At 43.3% G+C, this 21,728-nt stretch overlaps 1 protein-coding gene across 1 annotated transcript in view; it reads right to left on the bottom strand.

The window, feature by feature from the left end:
- LOC133077702 (uncharacterized) overlaps positions 1 to 21,518 on the bottom strand; it is a 42,361-nt gene extending 20,843 nt beyond the window's left edge. The window contains exons 1-7 of the mRNA XM_061172475.1: positions 21,061 to 21,518; positions 10,963 to 11,125; positions 10,804 to 10,876; positions 9,546 to 9,592; positions 6,823 to 6,949; positions 6,138 to 6,233; positions 1,945 to 3,756 (exon numbers count right to left, since the gene is read on the bottom strand). Coding sequence (XP_061028458.1) covers positions 1,945 to 3,756; positions 6,138 to 6,233; positions 6,823 to 6,949; positions 9,546 to 9,560 — 2,050 coding nt within the window. The 5' untranslated portion in view covers positions 9,561 to 9,592; positions 10,804 to 10,876; positions 10,963 to 11,125; positions 21,061 to 21,518. The remainder of the gene's footprint in view (positions 1 to 1,944; positions 3,757 to 6,137; positions 6,234 to 6,822; positions 6,950 to 9,545; positions 9,593 to 10,803; positions 10,877 to 10,962; positions 11,126 to 21,060) is intronic.
- Positions 21,519 to 21,728: the final 210 nt, after the last annotated feature.

Here is a 21,728-nt window from a genome sequence, read left to right as displayed (position 1 = left end):
CATCTACAGATAAACAATGATCTACTAAAGGATGCCCTATTAAAATTACAAAATGGATAATGGCTTCCAAATAGCTCTTTTGCACACTGCCTTATTTACTCTGAACTTTCAACCTGTAGGTCCCAAGACACCCTGTCAAAATGCAATTAAGGGACCCACCCCTCCTCTTTCTAGTCTCTCTAAAATACCCAGACAGAACTCCCTTTCCCAATTAATGACACCTCTCCGCTCGCCTAATCTAAAATAAAGAGGAGAACTGAAAAGATTCTGGCAAAGTGTGTGCCAGATTGGCACTCAGTTCTAAGGCAGGTAATAGAATGAGACCCATTGAGAATTGAAGACCCATGACCCCCCAAAAGGCTATTCTATAGGCTACAAGAAAGCCCTCTGCCAAACCTTCTGTCCTTCCCCAACAGAGTTTTTAAAAAATATTTATTTATTTGGTTGTGTCGGGTCTTAGTTGCGGCTCACAGTCTCCTTAGTGGCAGCTCGCCGGCTTCATAGTTGTGGCATGTGGGTTCCTTAGTTGCGGCAGGCGGGCTCCTTAGTTGTTGCTTGAGGGCTCCTTAGTTGTGGCTCGCCAGCTCCTTAGTTGTGGCATGCGAACTCTTAGAGCCCACGAGCCACAACTAGTGAGCCCGCACGCCACAACTACTGAAGCCCGCGCGACTAGAGCCTATGCTCCGCCACGAGACACCACTGCAATGAGAAGCCCGCGCACCGCAACGAAGACCCAATACAGCCAAAAACAAATAAATAAATAAAAATAAAGTTATGAAAAAAAAAAGAGTAGAAAGGCGGGGCTGGTGGAACTGTTAAATGTCTTGATTGTGGTGATGTAATATGATAGTAAGCATTTGCCAAAACACAGAATGAGCCACCAGTCTATTTTACTGTATATAAATTATTCCTTAATAATAAAAGAAGAACATGAACATATAGGATCCTCATAGATGCCTTTTATCTCACTGAAGAATTTTTATCATGGATACTGAGTTCTGTCAATTGCCTTCTGTGAACCTAGGATGATCATATATTTGATGAAAAGAATCCAGACATAAAGAATACATACCGAACACATAGGAAGCTCAAGGACAGACCTAATTAATACACAGTATAGAAATCATAATACTTGTTGCCCCTGGAGGTGGGAATGACAAGAATAGTACACAAGGAAACATTCTGGTTTAATAGAAATATGGTATATATTGATCTTCGTGATGATTACACAAGTAGATACATTTGTCAAAATTCATGAAACTGTAAACTTATTTATGCATGTGGCTGCATGCGAATCACATCTCCATAAAGAACTGTTAGCACAGAAAAGTGCTGGCCACAACCTGGTGAACTGACTTCTGGACCCACTAATGGGTTACAACCTTCAGCTTGATAAGCACTAGTTCACAGGACCTGCAGGGTCGGGGAAATGAGCCCAAGTGTCTTATTTAATCCTCCAAGCCTTGAAGAATTCCTCCTTCTACAATTTTATAGAAATTTTTAGAGAGGAACTGAAAGAAAATTTCAAAAGTGACTGTTCTCCTTTTTACTCATTTAACATTAGTGGACACCTGCAGTGTGTTAGGTGCTGAAGAGGCAGAGTGGACTTGGCCGTCAACAAAGTCCCAGCCCTCCGAGAGCTTCTATTCTGGTGGAAGAGACTTGGGCATTTCCATCTTAGTACTTTTGGTTACCTTCAGCTCAGACTCACCCTTCTTAAGCCTCTCTTCTCTGTCGTATCTGCTAAATGTCAAGGTTCTGAATGAAGTTCTTATGTCTCCACTCTTATGAGGCTTCTCTGCTGTGTGGTCGCCCAACCACACAGACATGTCGAGCTCTGGCAGAAATACTCTTTTATCAAACAGATGTTTTGTCTTCTACGACAGGACTATTTCAGCACCCGTTTGAGGTATTAAACCGTGTAATTTTATAGAGCTTCTTTGCTGTACGTATTCTCTGATGAGGGACAGTCCTTGTCACCCTCATCCCCAGCATGGACTCGCTGATGAATTATAAGACTTGAGCTCCAACTGAAGCCTTTCCCACACTCCTCACATTTGTATGGTTTTTCCCCAGTGTGGACTCTCTGATGGGCTTGAAGGTATGAGCTCCAACTGAAGACCTTACCACATTCCTCACACTTATATGGTTTCTCTCCAGTGTGGACCCTCTGGTGGGCTTGAAGGTATGATCTCTGTCTGAAGCGCTTACCGCACACATCGCATCGGTATGGCTTCTCTCCTGTGTGGACTCCACGGTGAGCCAGAAAATTTGAGGCCCGACAGAAGCCCTTCCCACACTCCTCACACTGGTAGGGTTTCTCTCCAGTGTGACACCTCTGATGGGCCTGAAGCTGTGAGCCCACACTGAAGCCTTTCCCACACTCTGCACACTGGTATGGTTTCTCGCCGGTATGGACTCTTTGATGCACTTGAAGGCTTGAGAACTGACTGAAGGCCTTCCCGCACTTCTCACATTTATAGGGTTTCTCTCCCGTGTGGATTCGACAATGAACGTTAAGATCTGAACTCCGGCTGAAGCCCTTCCCACATGTACCACATTTGTATGGTTTTTCTCCAGTGTGGCCTCTTTGATGGGCCAGAAGATTTGAGGCCTGACTGAAACCTTTCCCACACTCCTCGCACTTATAGGGTTTTTCTCCTGTATGGACTCTAAAATGAATGTTAAAATCTGAGCTACGACTAAAGCCCTTTCCACATGCATCGCACTGATATGGTTTCTCACCACTATGGCCTCTCTGATGGTCCAGAAGATTTGAGGCCCGACAGAAGCCCTTGCCACACTCCTCACATTTGTATGGTTTCTCTCCCGTGTGGCTTATCTGGTGGGCTTGAAGGTGGGAACCCACACTGAAGCCTTTCCCACACTCTTCACACTTAAAGGGTTTCTCGCCTGTGTGGATTCTACAATGGATGTTCAGGTGTGAGCTGTAACTAAAGCCCTTGCCACATGCCTCACATTTGTAGGGTTTCTCCCCAGTGTGGATTCGCTGATGAGCCTGTAGGCGTGAACGCCAACTGAAGCCCTTCCCACACTCTTCACATTTATAAGGTTTCTTTCCCGTGTGGGCTCTCTGATGGATGTGAAGATAGGAGCGCTGACTGAAGCCCAGTCCACACTCCTCACATTTATAGGGTTTCTCCAACGTGTGGGCTATGGGAGGAGCTTGACAATGTGAGCTTTTCCCGACGTTCCTCCCACACTCCTCAAATCTGTGTGGATCCTCTCCAGTGGGGACTCTCTGATGATGATGAAGATATGACCTCTGACTGAAACCCTTACACGACATATCATGTTTGTTCAATCTTGTTCTACTGTGGACTCTCTGATGGGCTTGAAGACTTGAAAGCCGACGGAAGGCATTTTCACATTTTTCACACTTGTAGGGCTTCTCTCCTACGTGGGCTGTCTGGTTCATTTGAAGGTGAGAGTCCCGTATGAAACCTTTCTCACACTCCACACCTCTGTAGGGTTTTTCTCCAGTGTGGTCTCTGTGGTGAACTTGAAGATGTGAAGTCTGGTGGAAGTCTTTACCAAACTCCTCATCTTTATTGAGTGTGCCACCTTGTTTTTCCATCTGAGAGCCAGTTCCTTGAATATTTCCCATGGAATCTTGACACCCGGTTAATTCCTTTGTAACCTGTTGCCAGATTTGTGAGCAGAAAAGTTCTTCATGTGGCAGATACCTTAATCCAACTTCTTGAAGAGTCTCCATGCCATTTAGATTCTTGTCTCCTAAATGGATAAAGAGAATTTAGAGATGGGGCATGTGAGTGCTTTGCTCAGAGATGTCAAGGTTATAAACTTAGGCCCACACCCTAAGGCTTTACTGAACCTCGAAAAGCTTCCATTTTTCTTTAACATCACGTATCATGTTCTCTGATTTACATGCCTCCAGACACCAAGACATGTGTAGTGTCATTCACTACACATTAGTGGAATCCATTTAGAATCATAGTAAGTTTCATAGGTGAGATATAAATTAGAAATCTGATGGCTACAGAGCAAGAAAAATACCTCCTAGGGAATGTTTACAAAGACAAAGCTGTACCTTACTCAAAGCCTCCAGACACCAGACATGTGTCTGATTTACATGCCTCCAGACACCAGACATGTGTAGTGTCAGCCTCCAGACACCAGACATGTGTCTGATTTACATGCCTCCAGACACCAGACATGTGTAGTGTCATTCACTACACATTAGTGGAATCCATTTAGAATCATATAAGTTTCATAGGTGAGATATAAATGAGAAATCTGATGGCTACAGAGCAAGAAAAATACCTCCTAGGGAATGTTTACAAAGACAAAGCTGTACCTTACTGAAAGCCTTATCTTCTTTGCTGTAGCAGGTGGCTAATAAACAGCTTCCACATAATTCTGCCTACTGCATGCACATCTGACCAAAATGCTCAAAATGTCTAGTAAGACCCTTAGACAGATTATCAGAGGATGTCCCCAGGCAACGTTGAAAAACCTCTGCTTTATTTTAATGGAAGTTTACTCCAATGGAAGGAGACTTTGAGGCAATGAATAAGTTGGAAAGATACATGTCTGGGAGAAATACCTTATCACCTAAGGCCCTAAAGTTCAGAGTATAAGCAGAGAGTGGTTCTTTGCCTCCTGCTGGGAAATATCCTTCAGGAAGACAAATGGGCTGTAAACTTTACTTTCCCTGGCCACAGAGCCAGGTCTTTCCCAACACTGAAAGGGTTAGCTGGGAAAAAAATCAAAGCCAAGTTTTGAAATTAGTATGTTACTGTAATAACATACATTATTCTAAAACCTCGTAACAGTAAAGTTCCTACAACCACCAGGGGTAAAAAAAAAGAGTGAAAAATTAGAAGGTTATCTTTTACAACAGAGCAAGAACTTGCGAGGAGGAAATAAATAGGGCATAATACAGAGTCTCGAAATCAACATTGGACCGGAAGAGTTACGTTCTCCTTGGAACTCTATTCCACCGATTAGCCATATAGCTTGCTACTAACTTCTTTTCAGGTGTCTCTTCAAATAACACCTTATCAGTGAGGCCTCTTTTACCATACAATATCATATAGTAAATTCTCCCTATCCATTCTACACGCCTGGCAATCTCCATTTGCCTTACCCTGTTTTGTTTTTACACAGCACATATTTCTATCCGACATACTATGTATGTCCTTAATCTTTTTCATTTTATGTCATCTCCCACTTGAATGCGATACCCATGAGGACAAGCATTTTGTATTATTCACTGGTTTATCACCACTCCCAGAACCCTGTCTGATACAGTGTTCAATAAGTACATGTTGAATGGATAAAGAAATCCCAGTTTGACATCTCTGTGAGAGTTAGAGCCATGTTACAAAAGTAAAAGAGCTTTTTCAAGTAAGTTACCCGTAACAGGAAAGAAAGTGGAAACAGTCATGTTGTTGGGAAGCTGAAAGGCTTCACTAGATGCAGGGCTAACCTACGTGGATGTTGCTGATGAGAAAATCATGATGATCACAAAATCAGGGAACTCCCTGGCGGTCCAGTGGTTAGGACACCACACTCTCACTGCCAAGGGCCCAGGCTTGATCCCTGATCGGGGAACTAAGATCTCACAAGCCACGCAGTGTGGCCAAAAAAAAAAAAAAAAAAAAAAAATCATGGCAAAAATCACTCAGAAGGCCAAAAAAACCAGCACAGGGTATAAAGATGGCCATGGGGCCTATGGATTGCCTGCTTCTGAAATGTTTATACTCTCTTTCTGTATGTGTAAAATTTTTCCTTTTTCAAGTAGGAGTCAATATTTAAACTGCTCCCCCCCACCCCACGGCCAAGGGAAAAAGTTGTTTTTGAAACCAGACTATAAAATTGATGGGCATATGGGATATCATAAGCCACTTTCAATAATGGGATTTTATTCTGAATCAGTAAGAAGCTATAAGATGTTCTGAGCAGAGAAATGACAAGATTTGAATTTAAAAGAGTCACTCTGAGTGGAGAATTAACTGTGAATGAGCAAAGCAGAAGAGAGAGCATTACAAAGACTGAGGCAGTAATCCACAGTCTAGGTGCTGACTTGGACCAGAGTCACAGCTGTGGAGGCAACAAGAAGCAGGACAGACTCAGGGTCACACGGCTCTCACCCGAGGAGCGACAGCTCTGGGTTGCTATCTTTATCATCCAAAGCTTTTCTTCTCTCTTTAACTGGGATATTACATCTGGTGTGAACGATTGATGCCCTGCAAAAAAAGCAAGGACAAACATTTAAAATCAGTATGTTAGAGGCCCAAACTAAGAAAAACTGTGGTTCCCACTGCACTGTCTTCAGGACATCAAAATCAGTGTTTTCCAAACTTTTAATTATGACCCATGGGAGGAAATACATTTTATGCAAAAACCCAGGATAGGCAGACATAAGTATAAATTACAGGAAAACATTATTTTCATCGCACCCTTTTCACCATTTCTCACACTATTCTTGGCAACGGGCCACAGTTTTTACTGCAACGTGCAGTTATTGCCAAGGGCTCTGATATCTTCTACCCTATTTTATTTCGATTCCCTAAAGAGTGTCATGACCTACTCATTGGAGATGACCACAATTTGAAAAGCCAGAAAACATACAGCAGTCATGCAGTCAATTAACAGTTCGTTTACAAACACACTTTGGCCTGGGGAGAAAGACTAGAAAACGCCATCTCTGTGTCTCATGCTGATTAGAAAACCGGAAACCAGTTCAAGAGCTCCAAAGCCCTGCCCATTCAAGGACACGTAAATAAATACCACAGGGGCTGATGCGATGTTCAGTCCCAGAGTGCCCTTCCTCACCCACTGAGACCAGGTTCCGGAAGTTCTCCAGCATCACTTCCTGGTACAGCTGCTTCTGGGCAGAGTCGAGCAGCCCCAGCTCCTCCTCCGTGAAGACCACGGCCACGTCCTTGAAGGTCACCGCCTCCTAAGACATCAAACACACTCCACCTGAACCTTGCAACGCAGGTCCCCTGGAGAAAGGGCAGCACTGAGAAAAGTGGGGAGGATGTGTACGAAGTGGTTCCAGATTCTGAGAGACCAGAGTCAATTTTACCGTAACATAGTTAAACATTCCCCATAACGCATTTACGTTTTAGATTTTCTTCTTTTCACAGTAAATGCGGAGAAGAACAACTTTTTACATAGATTTTTGCTTCCCATCCAATTATTTTCTTAGGGTAAGTTCCAAAGAGTGAAAACTGCAATGTCGAAGAATAGGCAACTTCAAAATAATTATGCACAACAGCAGATTTTCTTTTCAACTTTTCCCCTATTTTATCCTCCTCCAAGAGTATATAAGTATCCCTGATTCTCTAAACCATACACATTGAATATAACCATATTTTTAAATTCTAGGCAATCTTATCAGTCAAAAACAACTTATTTGGATTATCTGTACTTATTTGATAATTAATAAGCTCATCATATTTTCACATATTTACTAGCCATCTTCATTTTTTTCTTCAGAACCTTGCCTGTTAATGTTCTTTGCTCATACTCCAATTGGGGTTTTATCTTAGGATTCTGTAAAATTCCTATTCGAGATTTTAAGCTTTTTTTTTTTTAGGGTGTGTATTATAAATATTTTCACCCACATTCTGCTATTGTTCTTGTACAGCTTTGGGTACAGCATGCTTTCTCATCCTTGGCACTCCTGACATTTGAGGACAGATGACTCTTTGTTGGGGGTGGGGCAGGGGGCTGCTGAGTTCACTGTAGGATGTTTAGCAGCATCCCTGGCTTCTACACACTAGATATCAGTAGCACTCCCAAGCTGTGACACTAGAAATGTTTCCAGATGTTACCTGAGGGTAAGATCGCCCATAATTAAGAATCACTCATACACAGCATTGTTTTAATTTTTCGTACAAAGACTGTGTTCAGTGCCAGAGCCCTGCACATCCAGTGCCCTATATGAGCAACAGAGGTCATGGAGAAGAAGGGGCCACTGAGAGTGATCTATGGTAGGGACAGTATCATCTATGGAGTCTTCCACCCACCAGGACAACTAGGCACCCCACAGAATAGGCTAAGTCCCAGGTGGAGAATTCTTTTCCCTTGTCCCACTCTCTTTATCCAAGTAAAAATCCTAGGAGTCATTTTTGGATCAGTTGGATCTTTGGTTTCCTATGTGAACTTGAGCAGTTTTCTGAAATTCTACAATCCTGTTTCTTTGTCATTAAAATGCAGAGGAGACCAAGTTCGGCCTCATAAGGTTGGTCTGAGACTGACTAAATGCAGTTAAGAAATGCAAAGTCTCTGTACAGGTCCTTTTGTACTTTTAAAATTAAGTACATTAGTACTTTGAAAAAATTCATTAATATGTGAATAAAAAATATAAATCAATAAATAAAACATGCATATGATATGATTCAGACATGGGTAAGAAACAATCTAGCTTCCTTACATGAAAATATCTAATAATATTTTCTCTGTGTGAAGCGTTAGTTAGATCCTGGTGCACTCTGCCATTTTGGAATATTCTACATACAAAATACCCGAGGTACTGCATAGCAAATGTACTTTGTCAATTTAGAGTACCCAGAACATTAAGACCAAAGAATGGCAAATTCTTCCAAATTCCCTTTTGAGGAAATTGGTTGTATTAGGAAAACTGTTATTACAGTATTTTGTTTTGTTTTTAAAATTTATTTTTATTTATTTATTTTTGGCTGTGTTGGGTCTTCATTGCTGCATGCGGGCTTTCTCTAGTTGCAGCGAGCAGGGGCTACTCTTTGTTGCGGTGCACGGGCTTCTCACTGCGATGGCTTCTTATTGCGGAGCACAGGCTCTAGGTGTGCGGGCTTCAGTAGTTGTGGCACGCGGGCTCAGCAGTTGTGGCTCACGGGCTCTAGAGCACAGGCTCAGTAGTTGCGGCGCATGTGCTTAGTTGCTCCGCGGCATGTGGGATCTTCCCAGACCAGGGATCGAACCCGCGTCCTCTGCACTGGCAGGTGGATTCTTAACCACTATGCCACCAGGGAAGCCCCTACAGTGTTCTTTAAAACGGTAAAAATTCTAAACTACCTACATGTCCATGAATGGGGAAAAGTTATGAGACATACACACCCCGCCACACACACACAATGTACACAAATTCAAGGGAATATGATGTTGCCATTAAAGATGTGGGATATATAATATCAATTAGAAAAGGTATAATTTGAGAAGTTTATACTACAGGAATTACAAATATACAGTTATGAACGCATATGAGGAAAAGAACATGGGAAAATGAAGACAGTTGTTTTGTAAGGGAAACAGTAATAACGTGAGATTTTTTTCGTTGCTATTGACTTTTTCTGTTCTACTCTTATTTGTGAAATTAGAAAAGGTGATAAAACAACAAAAATAAATCAAACAAAAATAAAAAGTAGGGATCATTCGGCCCTCTTCTTGGGAAGAGTTTCCCAAATGCCTACTGTTCTCTTTAATCTTTCCCAAGAAAGAGAAATAGGATGTGTCTTATCACTGAGAAATGAGGTGACAAGTTAACACCTAGAAGGGCAAGCCCAACTCACCTTGAACTTGGTCATTTTGTCCTCCTCCTTCTGGGGAAGCGCTGAGTCTTGGGCAAGCACAACGGGGGAAGGAGAAAAAAGCCGTCAGAGTCTGCCCAAGGGTGTCACTGACCCATATGGCTGCCTACTGTGAAGCAGCAACAGTGCCGCTTCCTCAGGGTGGCCTGATGCACAAAGCCTGGGCTGGATTCCAGATGCTACTCACCCCTTCAGCCAAGAGCCCCTGAGCAGTGAACGAGCCACCCAACCACACACAGTGGCCCTCATACAAGTTTGTGTAGCTCTCAGGGTATGATTCTGATTCTGGGGAGGGGGGAAATTGAGAGTAAAGTACCCAGGTTAAAAGAGTAATTTCTGGGGCCAAATGTCTAGGTTCATGAAACTGTGACGTATTAGCTGTGACATCTTAGACAAATTATTAGTATCTCTGTGCTTCAATTCTTCCATCTGTAAAAACAGAGGGATTAACAACGGCTATCTCATAGGATTGTTGTAAGAATTAAATAAGTAGGCAGAAAGTTCAAAGAACACTTTCAGGGCACCTTATTTCTCAGTAGCAGCAGAAAGCAGGTAATATTCAGTAACATAAAACCTGTCCTCACCAATAGCTTCAATGGAGCCTTAAAAGGCTGTTGCTTTGTTGTATGAAAATCACCTTTAACCTCTGCAATATATGTTATTCTCTCTTGGTTTGTCATATTTAATTTGATGCCTTTGCAGTAATATTTAAGATTACATTGATTATTTTTTTTCCTGTGTAAAATATACATCACATAAAATTTTCCATTTTAACCATTTTTTAGGTGTAGAGTTCGTTAGGTGTGTTCATATTGTTGTGAATCATCACCACTAACCATCTCCACAACTTTTTCACCATCCGAAACTGAAACTCTGTACCTATTAAACACTAACTCTCCATTCCCTTTCCCCTCGGTCCCGGGTAACCACTATTCTACTTTCTCTATGAATCTGATATTGTGGATGACGGCTTTTTCAAAGATGTAAGACCTTGACAATTTGACTTTGTTAACAGTAGGGCCTTAAGAACACTCTTATCATGGAGATGAAGAAAAATTAATAGAATCCTGTGATTTAACAGTAAATTAGTCAACATGCCACTTAAATGAACAAGCTAATCATAGTAATGATGAAAACAACAAAAACGGCAATGTTTAACATTACATAAGCACTAAGTACGTGTTAGGGACCTTGAGAAGCACTTGGCACGCATTGTTCCACTAAGGTACCTCCCACACACCTGTGAAGAAGCTAGGGGTGTACTAGCCGTGTGACTCCAGTCTGATCACCTCCACCTCTATGCCTCTCCTCAACTATAACAAGGAGAGAAAAAACAAAAGAATGTCAGTCCTAGGGTTACTGTGGTGGATGAATGAGTTAAATGCCCTTGGCATTGTACCTGGCATTTTACCAAGTTCTCAATAAATGATGACAATGACGACTGTTGTTCCCATGTAACAGATGAGGAAGCCGAGGCTTGGTGAGGTCAAGGGGCAGGGGCGGAACCTGAATCCAGCTCTCACAAAGAAGCCAGTCTTCTAGATCTTGTCTCTCTGCTGCTTCTAAAGAAAAAAAGAAACAGATGGGAGTCTGAGGTCTCATGCAGAGAGAAACGAGAGCTTGAGAGCTAGGGATAAAAGACTGACATAGAAACAGGGAGAGGACTCTGAAGCCAGAGGATCTGCTTGAAGGAGATGAGAACAGGGTTGGGAAGGGTGTAGGCTCTGGAATCAGACCCCCAGTATTTGAATCCTGGCACCTCCAACTTGCTACTACTTAGTCCCAAGGTCTGATCTGTAAATTAGGGATGGTTATAATAATAATAATTATTATAATTATATAATTATAATACAATATATTATAATTATATAGATATATAGTATAATATATTTATATAATAATATAATTATATATAATATAGTAATATAATTATAATACCACCAACCTTATAGGAAGGTTAGTCAGTCTAAGTGACTCTACATAAAACATGTGGAACAGTATCTGGCAGCTTAAACATTCACTAGGGCTGCTTTACATGAAACAGTCAAGGAAGCTCTGCCTTGGGGTGGCTGCAACCGCACACGGCTTGATGAGCAGACGTGGGCAGGATTCCAGACGCCACTTACGCCTTCAACCGAGAGCCCCGGTGCAGTGAACAACCTGCCCAACCACACACAGTGGCCCTAATACAAGTTCTCGTAGCTGTCAGAGTATGATTCTGATTCTGGGGAGTGTGCAAATTGAGAGTAAAATATCCAGATTAAGAGATTAGTATTAGTTAATTATTGGTTCATTAATTACTTATTAGTTTATTATTATTAGCTAGTCCTACTCCAGATAGAAGAACCCTGTATGGAAAAGGGCAGTGTAAAACTTCCCAATCTTAGAAGAGATACCCTTTCAGGATTTGTAATTCACCTTGTTCTGACTCTATATTTGTCCAGTGACTTCTGCTCAGTAAGAAGTGTTTTACAGGGAGATCTTTCCACTACCTCTGTGGAAAGGGGATCATCAGTAAATCACTGTCTGTTTGGGGATTAATACTAACTCAGCTTTACATCCCAAGCACCTGAAGCAGTGCCTGTAACACAGTGATCACTTAGCAGTCAGTGTCAATGTCAGTGTCCTGACACATGAGCCCCCCCTTACAGGTTCATTCCAGCAGAGGCACATAAAAAGACTAGACTGGTTGGTCAAAGGTCTCTTTGAGAGGCAAAATTCTGAGGCTGGTCCCACTTTGGAGGATTTGGAGGGCGAGGGTTTTATTTCCAAGTTTTTCTTCTAGGTCTTCCACAATATTTGCAAGATCAAGGTCATCTTTGGAAGGAAAAGGGCCTCTGGATTTTTAATACTATCTTAGGAAGGTGCTTCCCACTCTTCAAAGTCAATGTCTAAAGAGACTCCTGTTACAAAATCCACAGTGTGTGTCCATCAAAACACTGAGAATGACAACTATTTAATTGCCTGCGTGATTAGCACTAGACAGGATAACTTGTTAACTCTTCATTAAAAAATAAGTGTATTAATTCAATGAACATTTATGGAAATCAAACTAAAAGATACAACTACTCAAGTTCACAGTCTAGTGATTAGGAAACCAGCAATCACCCTGCACATCGCTAAGTACCAGGGTAGTGAACTGGGTACTTTAGAAGCACAAGTTATGGGCCTTGGGGTCCACACTTGTTTGGAGCAGGTTCTACATCAATGTGGCTTGATCTGAGCCCTGGAGGATGACTGAGTTCTATTAGCCAGAGAGAAGCAGAATCTCTGAAAAACCTCAAGAGAACAGATGTTACAACTGTAAGTGAACACAAACAAGAGGCAGAAAAAGCTGGGCAGGAAGGCAGGATTCAAACCATAATGACGGGGTCCCAGTTTACCGGCAAGTTAGCAGGAAAGCAGCAAAGGAAGGGAGAGTCAGAAGATTCCTTTGGTGTTGGAAACAGATCACTCTCCCAGCAAATGGGAGATCTGAGGGGGAAGGGGCTGGAGCCAGAGAGACTGTTACCAGGGCCACACCAAGAATCACGTCCTTCTTTATTTGAATGTCACCTCCTCAGACAGTTCCTCCCTACAGAGAATTTCAATCTCCTAATGACATCCCAACACTTCTGACCCCCCATCCCTGCTTAATTCTTTTCTCTTTAGCACGTATCACTCTTTAACATCCTACTAGGTATTTTGCTCATTTACATTCATCACATCTGTCCCGCAGGGAGTTTTGTTTCTTGCTGTGTCCCCAACACCTAGGATGCTGCCGCAGGCACTTGCCAGGAACTCAACAAAGATTCACAGAATGACTGCTGGAATGAAGAACTGAAAGACGCACCATGTAGATCAGGGCCTCGTGATTTATCTCCCGAATCATTCATTCAAAATATACTTACTGAGAGCCTGCTCTGTGCCAGCCAAGGAGCCTAGATCTGAAAGATACAGCAGTGAACAAAGCAGGCAAAGACCTTGATCTCATGGAGCTGATAGTATAATGGGGTACAAGGGCAGTAACACACCGATATTATAGTGAGAGATGCTTTTGAGAAGAATAAGGCAGGGTAAAGGTATAGGACGAGATGGAAGGAGGGGCTGGTACAGAATAAGTTTTTGTCATGGAAGGCTTCTCTCACCTTTGAGCAGAGATCTGAACTAAGGCAGACAGAGCCATGCAGGTATATGATATCTGAAGGACGAGTAATTTAGCCAGAGGGAAACAGAAAATATTTTTTGTTAAAAAGTCCTGAGTCAGTTCTCACTACCAATGCATCTCAAATTTTAATGTTCCATGAATCAACCGGGGACCCTGCCAAGATAGAGGGTCCTCTGTCTCACCCCCAGAAATTCTAAATCAGGAGATCAAGGATGGGGACGAAGAATCTACATTTCTACTAAGATGCCAGGTGATGATACTGTTGGTCCCTGGATCACAATTTGAGTAGCATCAGTCAAAAACAGCCCTCTTGGGACTACCCTGGTGGCGCAGTGGTTAAGAATCCGCCTGCCAATGCAGGGGACACAGGTTCGAGCCCTGGTCCGGGAAGATCCCACATGCCGAGGAGCAACTAAGCCCGCGTGCCACAACTACTGAGCCTGCGTGCCACAACTACTGAGCCCACGCGCCTAGAGCCCGTGCTGCACAACACGAGAAGCCACCGCAATGAGAAGCCCGCGCACCGCAACGAAGAGTAGCCCCTGCTCGCCACAACTAGAGAAAGCCCGTGCGCAGCAACGAAGACCCAACACAGCCATAAATAAATAAATAAATTCATTAAAAAAAAAAAAAAAAAAAGCTCAGACCTTATCCAAAACTAATTAAATCAGAATCTGTGGAGGTGGGTTGCTGATATCTGCATTTTTGCCCCCCTCCCACCATCTCAGGCTATGATTTCATTGTCCAGTCAGGACACTGCACCAGGCAATGAACCCCAGGCAAAATGACACCGAGGCCCATGCCCTTGACCAATATGCAGTGGTTCTCAAACTCTGGTGTGCATCTCTATTGTAAGGCCTAAATTCCAAGTGCTACCATGACACCTCTGAGCCTCACAGGGCCCAGAAGGCCTAGCCGTGAATTCCTCTGCTCTCTCCAGATATGGCCCTTTCCCCTGGGAAGAGGTGCCCCATCCAGCTAGTTCCCCTATGGATTACCCATGTTTTTAGATTCTGTATTAGCTGTTTGACATCTGTGATTACCAACCTCTTCCTAAGTCTGTTGAATCACAAGGCCAGACTGTCGACCACAGTTATTTACACATTCCCTGCAAGCCAGTTTTCGAGGGCATAAGAGGGTCATAATATAATCTGCCCAATCACTGCCCTCTGACCTGCCTGTTCTCACTTAGTGCCCAACAGGGGATGTCTCCACCTAGTTCCTTCCCGCCACTATAGTCACAAAGGCACGGTCCTCTCTCCCTGCTCCCCGACCCCTGCATGTGACAGGATTCGTGTGGCCCTTGGTGGCATGCTGTGTCTCTTGTTCCTGGGGGACTTGTAAGTACTAAAAAACCTTCTTTCTCAATCACCTCTCCATGTTGTCATTCAGTCACCTTTATAAATGAAGACCTGACACAATTCACTCCATCAGCTGGACCAGCCTCACCCACTGAGTCCTCAGCCTAACAGGTTTCATCTCTGTGCCAGCTGCGAAATTGTTCAAAGAAGCCTATCACGTCCTCCTGCCGGAAGCAAGGTCAGCCTACCCTCTGTTCACTACCGAGCCTGCCTCCCGGAGCCCCCGCTGCTTCATTCTAGTCCCGGGTGCAGCCCTGGGTGGCCCGGCGTAGCAGGCAGCGTCCTCCTCCCGCAGGCTGTGAGTATGTGACAAATAAACTGCTGCCAATCTCAGCTGGCCGGTGTGGCCATCTCATACTGTTTAGGACAAGGATTTCTCCTTCCTAAACCAGGTGAAAAGGAAGTGATTGGAACAGCATCAGAATCATCCTGAGAGCTAGGAAAGAACACAGAAGCCTAGACTCATTGAAATAGTAAAAGGACTGGGTCTTTAGAGTGTTTACCAGGTTCCCCAGGTGATTCTAATATGACCAAAGTCTGGGAACCACTGCACTATTCTATTCTGCCTCTCAAGGAGTTATCCGAGCTGCCCAAGAACAGCCGGGAAGCCCAGGGTAGGGCTAGGCCTGGCACTCAGGCCTCCTGATGACCAGCTCCCTGCTCCCCTCCATTGTAAGATGCCCTTGGAGGTCTAAGAGGCAAGAGTAACTTGTAAATGCCCCCTGGACGCAAATCCTCCGAGGGAATAGGGAGGCTTCCATTTAAACCAGTGCTGTCCAACAGAAATATAATGGAAGCTACATGGGTAATTTAAATGTTTCTAGCAGCTACATTAAAAAATGTAAAAAGAAGTGAGCTTAATTTTAACAATATATTTTATTTAACCCAACATATCCAAAATATTACTACTTCAACCTGCAATCAATATAAAAATTATTGAGATCTTTTACATTCCTTTTCAGTGCTTGAAATCCCTTGTGTGTCTGACACTTACAGTACATCTCAGCACCAGCCACATCTCAAGAGCTCAATAGTCTCATGTGGCCAATGGCTACGATACTGGCTGGTGCAGACTTAGACCTTTTTAAAGCAATAGAGACAATATAATCATCCCCCAGGGACTCACTAGGTTCAAAAGACAGCCAATTATGTTAGTTGTAAGTTTCAACAATGGTTATTACTGAAACTATTCATTTTTGTTCAACTGTATGGTAGAATTGAAGTATTAAAAGAATAAGGTAGGGGAGAAAAGAATACCCTAAAATATGCTTTGCCCTTTTAATAACTCACTGCATTTTTCATATTGCATACTCCCCTGTAACAAATAAAGGACAACTCTAGTCTGTAATACATAGAGGAGGTACTATGTGCCAGGCACTATTTCAAGAACTTTCCGTATCATATCCCCTTTAATCTTCACAAAAACTTTAGGAGGTAGGCATTAATTTTGTGGTAGGTATTAATATTGTGACGTAAGAAAACTTAGGCACAGACAAGTTAAGTAAGTTGCCCAAGGTCATCCAGTCACAAAGTGCTGGAGCCATGTTTCAAACCCAGCGGCTGAGGTTTGATCCTGGCTCTGCCCCTTGCTGATTGTGCAACCAGGTCATTTATTCAATTGTCTGCAACCGTTTCTTCCCTTTATTTATTTATTTGGCCATGCCGCGCAGCTTGCAGGATCTTAGTTCCCCGACCAGGGATCGAATCCACACCCTCAGCAGTGAAAGTGTGGAGTCCTAACCCCTAGACTGCCAGGGACTTCCCTGCTTCTTCCTTTTAAAAATGAGAATAATGATAGCATTGTGATGAAAGAAAAATGAGTCAGTGCACATACAGCATTGGAAATTCACTGAGTCACAAAAGGTGCCCAACATATGTCAGCTATTCTCATCATCTCCATCATGTTCCCTACGTATTAAACAAAAAATTGAACATTAACATCGATTGGAAAACAAATTTATGGTTACCAAAAGGGAAGGGGGGGAAAAATTAGGAGTTTGGGATAAATATATTCATGCTACTATGTATAAAATATATCACCAACAAGGACATACTGTACAGCTCAGGGAACTATACTCAGTTTCTAATAATAACCTATAATGGAAAAGAATATGAAAAAGAATATATACATATATGTATAACTGAATAACCTTGCTGTACACCAGAAACTAACACTATATTGTATATCAACTCTACTTCAATTAAAAAAAGAAAAAAAAAAGGATGGATTCTTTTTAAATGTATATATATACACATGTATAACTGAATCACTGTGCTGTATACCTGAAACTAACATGACACTGTAAATCGACTATACTTCAATTTTTTAAAAGAATTCATTTGTTTCCAAGGAAATTTGTTTTAGAGCATGACGATACTAGGCATGATCATACATTAACTTTTTTTTTTTTAATGGAAATGTGATTTTAATTTATTTATTTTTATTTTTGGCTGTGTGGGGTCTTCGTTTCTTTGTGAGGGCTGTCTCTAGTTGCGGCAAGCGGGGGCCACTCTTCATCGCGGTGCGCCGGCCTCTCACTGTCGCGGCCTCTCCCGTTGCGGAGCACAGGCTCCAGACGCGCAGGCTCAGTAGTTGTGGCTCATGGGCTTAGTTGCTCCGCGGCATGTGGGATCTTCCCAGACCAGGGCTCGAACCCGTGTCCCCTGCATTGGCAGGCAGATTCTTAACCACTGCGCCACCAGGGAAGTCCCCATACATTAATTTTTGAATGCTCCGAAAATGTTGGTGGATTCTACATCTCCCCAAAAATAAGTGAGGTATCAGACAAGGCATATGGTTATAGACTGTCGTTCTATTTTTGTTCTCTAATCACAGGCTGTAGCCCTTTTGGGCAGCTGCATGAATCACACTTACTGAACAACTCCTCTCTGCCGACCCCGTGCTGGGCACTCCGAGAAGAATATGACCAGATCCATGAATCAGAGGACCCTGTAGCCTAACAGGAGAGAGAGATGAAACTGAGAGTTACATGCCCTGTGGCAAGTGCAACTCCAAAGGAGCAAAGGAAATTCATCATCTTCCTTCCATAACTGCAACTCTTTCTAACTTTCTCATATAAATAACATTCTCCTAGTTGCCATGTGTGAAAACCTTAGAGTTGCTGTTAATACCTGTTATGGGCTGAACTGTGACCACCCCCGCAGCCCCAAACTCATACATTAAACTCCTAATCTCCAGGACCTCAGAATGTGATTGTATTTGGAGATGGGCATTTAAAGAGGTGACTAAATTAAAATGAGGTCATTAGGGTGGGCCCTAAATCAATCTGACTGGTGTCCTTCTAAGAGGAAATTTGGACACAAACAGGGACAGCAGGGACATGCACACACACACAAAGGAAAGACTGGGAGGACACAGCAAGAAGGCGGCCATCTACAAGCCAAGGAGAGAGGCCTCAGAAGAAACGAAACCTGCTGATACCTTGATCTTGGACTCCCAGCTCCAGAACTGTAAGAAAATTAATTTCTGTTGTTTAAGCCACTCAGGCTGTAATAGTTTGTTCCAGCAGCCTTAGCAAACTAATACAATCTCCCTTCCCTTGGTCTTCATATATAAACAACTTATAATAATTAATTTTTAAGTCCTACTAACTCAACATCTGGGTTTGCTTTGAAATACTCGGTGGGAAAAATGTGTGCATGGGGAGAGGGAGATGCAACAAGATTAGTAAGGACTGAAGCAGGGTGACTGTTACACAGGAATTCATTACATTGATATTATACTTAGGGTTGTCTGGAAATTTCCAGAATTAAGAGTAAAAGATATGGGGCTTCCCTGGTGGCACAGTGGTTAAGAATCTGCCTGCCAATGTAGGGGACACGGGTTCGAGCCCTGGTCCACGAAGATCGCACATGCCGCGGAGAAACTAAGCCCATGAGCCACAACTACTGAGTCTGCGCTCTAGAGCCCACGAGCCACAACTACTGAGCCCGTGTGCCACAACTACTGAAGCCCGTGCGCCTAGAGCCCGTGCTCCACAACAAGAGAAGCCACCGCAATGGGAAGCCCGCGAACCACAACTAGAGAAAGCCTGCGCGCAGCAACGAAGACCCAACACAGCCAAAAATAAAAGTTAAGGATATGAATAATCTGATAACAATTTTGTATAACACAAATACACACTGAAAAAATGATAAACAGAAATGCACTGAAATGTTAATAATCATCTATATCCTATATATCTATGTCCTATATATGTCACACATATCCTATACGTTATAACATATACATCTATATTGGTAATTCTTAATGTTTTTCATTACATCATATCTCTACATTTTCTGAATTCTCTACAATGAATGTGCATTTATTCTATAATCGGAATATAAACTATAAATATTATTTAAAATAAGATTAAATGAGAATGCTTTCAATTTTTTTAAAACATATTTACTTTTATTATTTATTTTATTCTCAGCTGCGTTGGGTCTTCGTTGCTGCGCGTGGGCTTTCTCTAGTTGTGGCGAGCGGGGGCTACTCTTCATTGCGGTGTGCGGGCTTCTCATTGTGGTGGCTTCTCCTGTTGCACAGCACGGGCTCCAGGCACGCGGGCTCAGTAGTTGTGGCTCGCGGGCTCTAGAGAGCAGGTTCAGTAGTCGTGGCGCATGGGTTTAGTTGTTCCGCGGCATGTGGGATCCTCCCGGACCAGGGCTCAAACCCCTGTCCTCTGCATTGGTAGGCGGATTCGTAACCACTGCGCCACCAGGGAAACCCTCAAATTTTTATAAAAACACCCAAACTCACTAACCCTGCTTTCAAATCCTCTACAATAAAATTCCAACCTACCTCCACAACTTGATGCCAAATGCCTCCTCTGCAGCCAGTTTTCTATGGTTGAATATTTCGATAGACTGTTTTTCTATTTTGTTTCCTAATTCCAATTTTGGGATTTTAAACTAGGGGACCAAGGATATCCAAAAATATAAGGAACGCAAGCCCTAGACTCAAATCCCACTGCTCTTAAGTAACTTATGCTCTCTCTATCTCCATTTCCTCATCTGTAAAATAGAGATAATAAAAGTATTCACTTCATAGGGCCTTGTGAAGGTTAAATGTACTAATTTTTATAATGCCCTTAGGATGAGACTTAGGACTCAATGTTTAACTATTTTGATTACCACTCATGCCCTGTACACGATCTACATATTTTCACAATTATTTAACAGTAACTGAACGCTTCTGTAGCAGAAATATTTACTAATGAATAAAATACCTTCTACCACCGGAACAGAAAAGGAAGATGCTAAGTCCTGCCACGGTGGGGCTCTGCTACCAGAAGCCCTGGGCTCACTCCTCTCTTTTCTACAGCCCCCCTTTTCAGATGCCAGGGCAGGAGAAGGAAAGGAGGCTGGGAGATACGACTTTGTGGTCCTGGGAAAACTACAGCGGGTTATCTGTGGGTGACCCACTTTTTCTTTAAAAACGGGTCAGAAGTCCAGGCACAGCCTCCTTTCCGGCAGGGATCAGAAAGAAGAGCCAGTGGCACTTCGAGGAGCTCCCACCGAAAGCGATGCTTTTCTGATTATATCATTAACATTAACAGCTGACACCTTGCCACACGCCTGATCTGTCCCAAACATTTCTCTTGTATAAGGCAGGTACTCGTAATATCCCTTTTTACAGAAAAGGAAACCAAGGCACAGAAAGATTAAATTCTCATCCAACCTTATGTCGATACGAAGTACCAGAGCATGTGGAAGTAAGGTGCTGGGGGGAGGCGGGTTGGACGGCAAAGGGCCCGGGAGACAAACTGCCGATTTCGGTCCGCCTACAATCCGAGGACTTGCAAACCGCCGCAAACGCAGAGAATCGGGCCAGGGGAAAGCAAGCGGCCGCCCCCGCCCCTCCACCCCGCCCTCTGCCGCAGGTCGAGGCTTTTCTGCCCTGTGACCGAGTACCGAGGCCGGCTGATCCCAGGACCAGATCCGAAAAGTTAAAAGAAATCGCAGGCTCCCAAAGATCACTCACCTCCCTGAGAGAACCGAAGGCCGCAATCGCTATCTCCTGAGGCGGAAATACCTCCGACTACGCGGAGCTCCTGGACTACATTTCCCAGCATCCCCGAAAGGAACAAGAGCCGCTGCCCCGCCCCCCGGGGCGAAAGTGCCGACTCCAACATCGACGGCCTGAATCGAATTTCCCAGAATCCACGAAAGGAGCGGCTTCGTATTCTCGCCCTCCGGTATCCGAAATGCCTCCAAACACGCACAGCACTGGATTGTACTCTCCTATTTCCCCAGCGGCGCGATTAATACATCCGCGCTTTCCTGGAGCGGAAGTGCCCCAATCACAGGGAGCGTCGAGACTACACATCCCAGAATCCTCTGTAGGGCTGAGCTTCCCGCCTGTCTGCAATTTTATTTTTGAATCAGCAGGTGGAGTCTTGGGGCGCTCGTAGAATTTGGCTTGCGTTTTCTTTTTCTCATTGTTCCCTGACAGAAAATAAATGGAAAAGTAAATGGAAAATAATTATAAAGGCGTGCTATGCGTGAGGTAAAAATAGAGATCGTAAAAGGGACGGGCTGAGCTATAATGAACAATCTTCTTTACTACCTGAACCTGGAGTCACCTTTGACCAAGAACCCATACAAAGGAGGTGCAACCAATGGGACATGAAAGAGAAGCAGCAAAATTCT

This window comes from Eubalaena glacialis, chromosome 18, assembly GCF_028564815.1.
Source record: "Eubalaena glacialis isolate mEubGla1 chromosome 18, mEubGla1.1.hap2.+ XY, whole genome shotgun sequence".
Lineage (NCBI taxonomy): Eukaryota > Metazoa > Chordata > Mammalia > Artiodactyla > Balaenidae > Eubalaena > Eubalaena glacialis.
The sequence above is the reverse complement of the archived record's forward strand: the minus strand, read 5'-3'. Positions and strand labels throughout refer to the sequence as shown.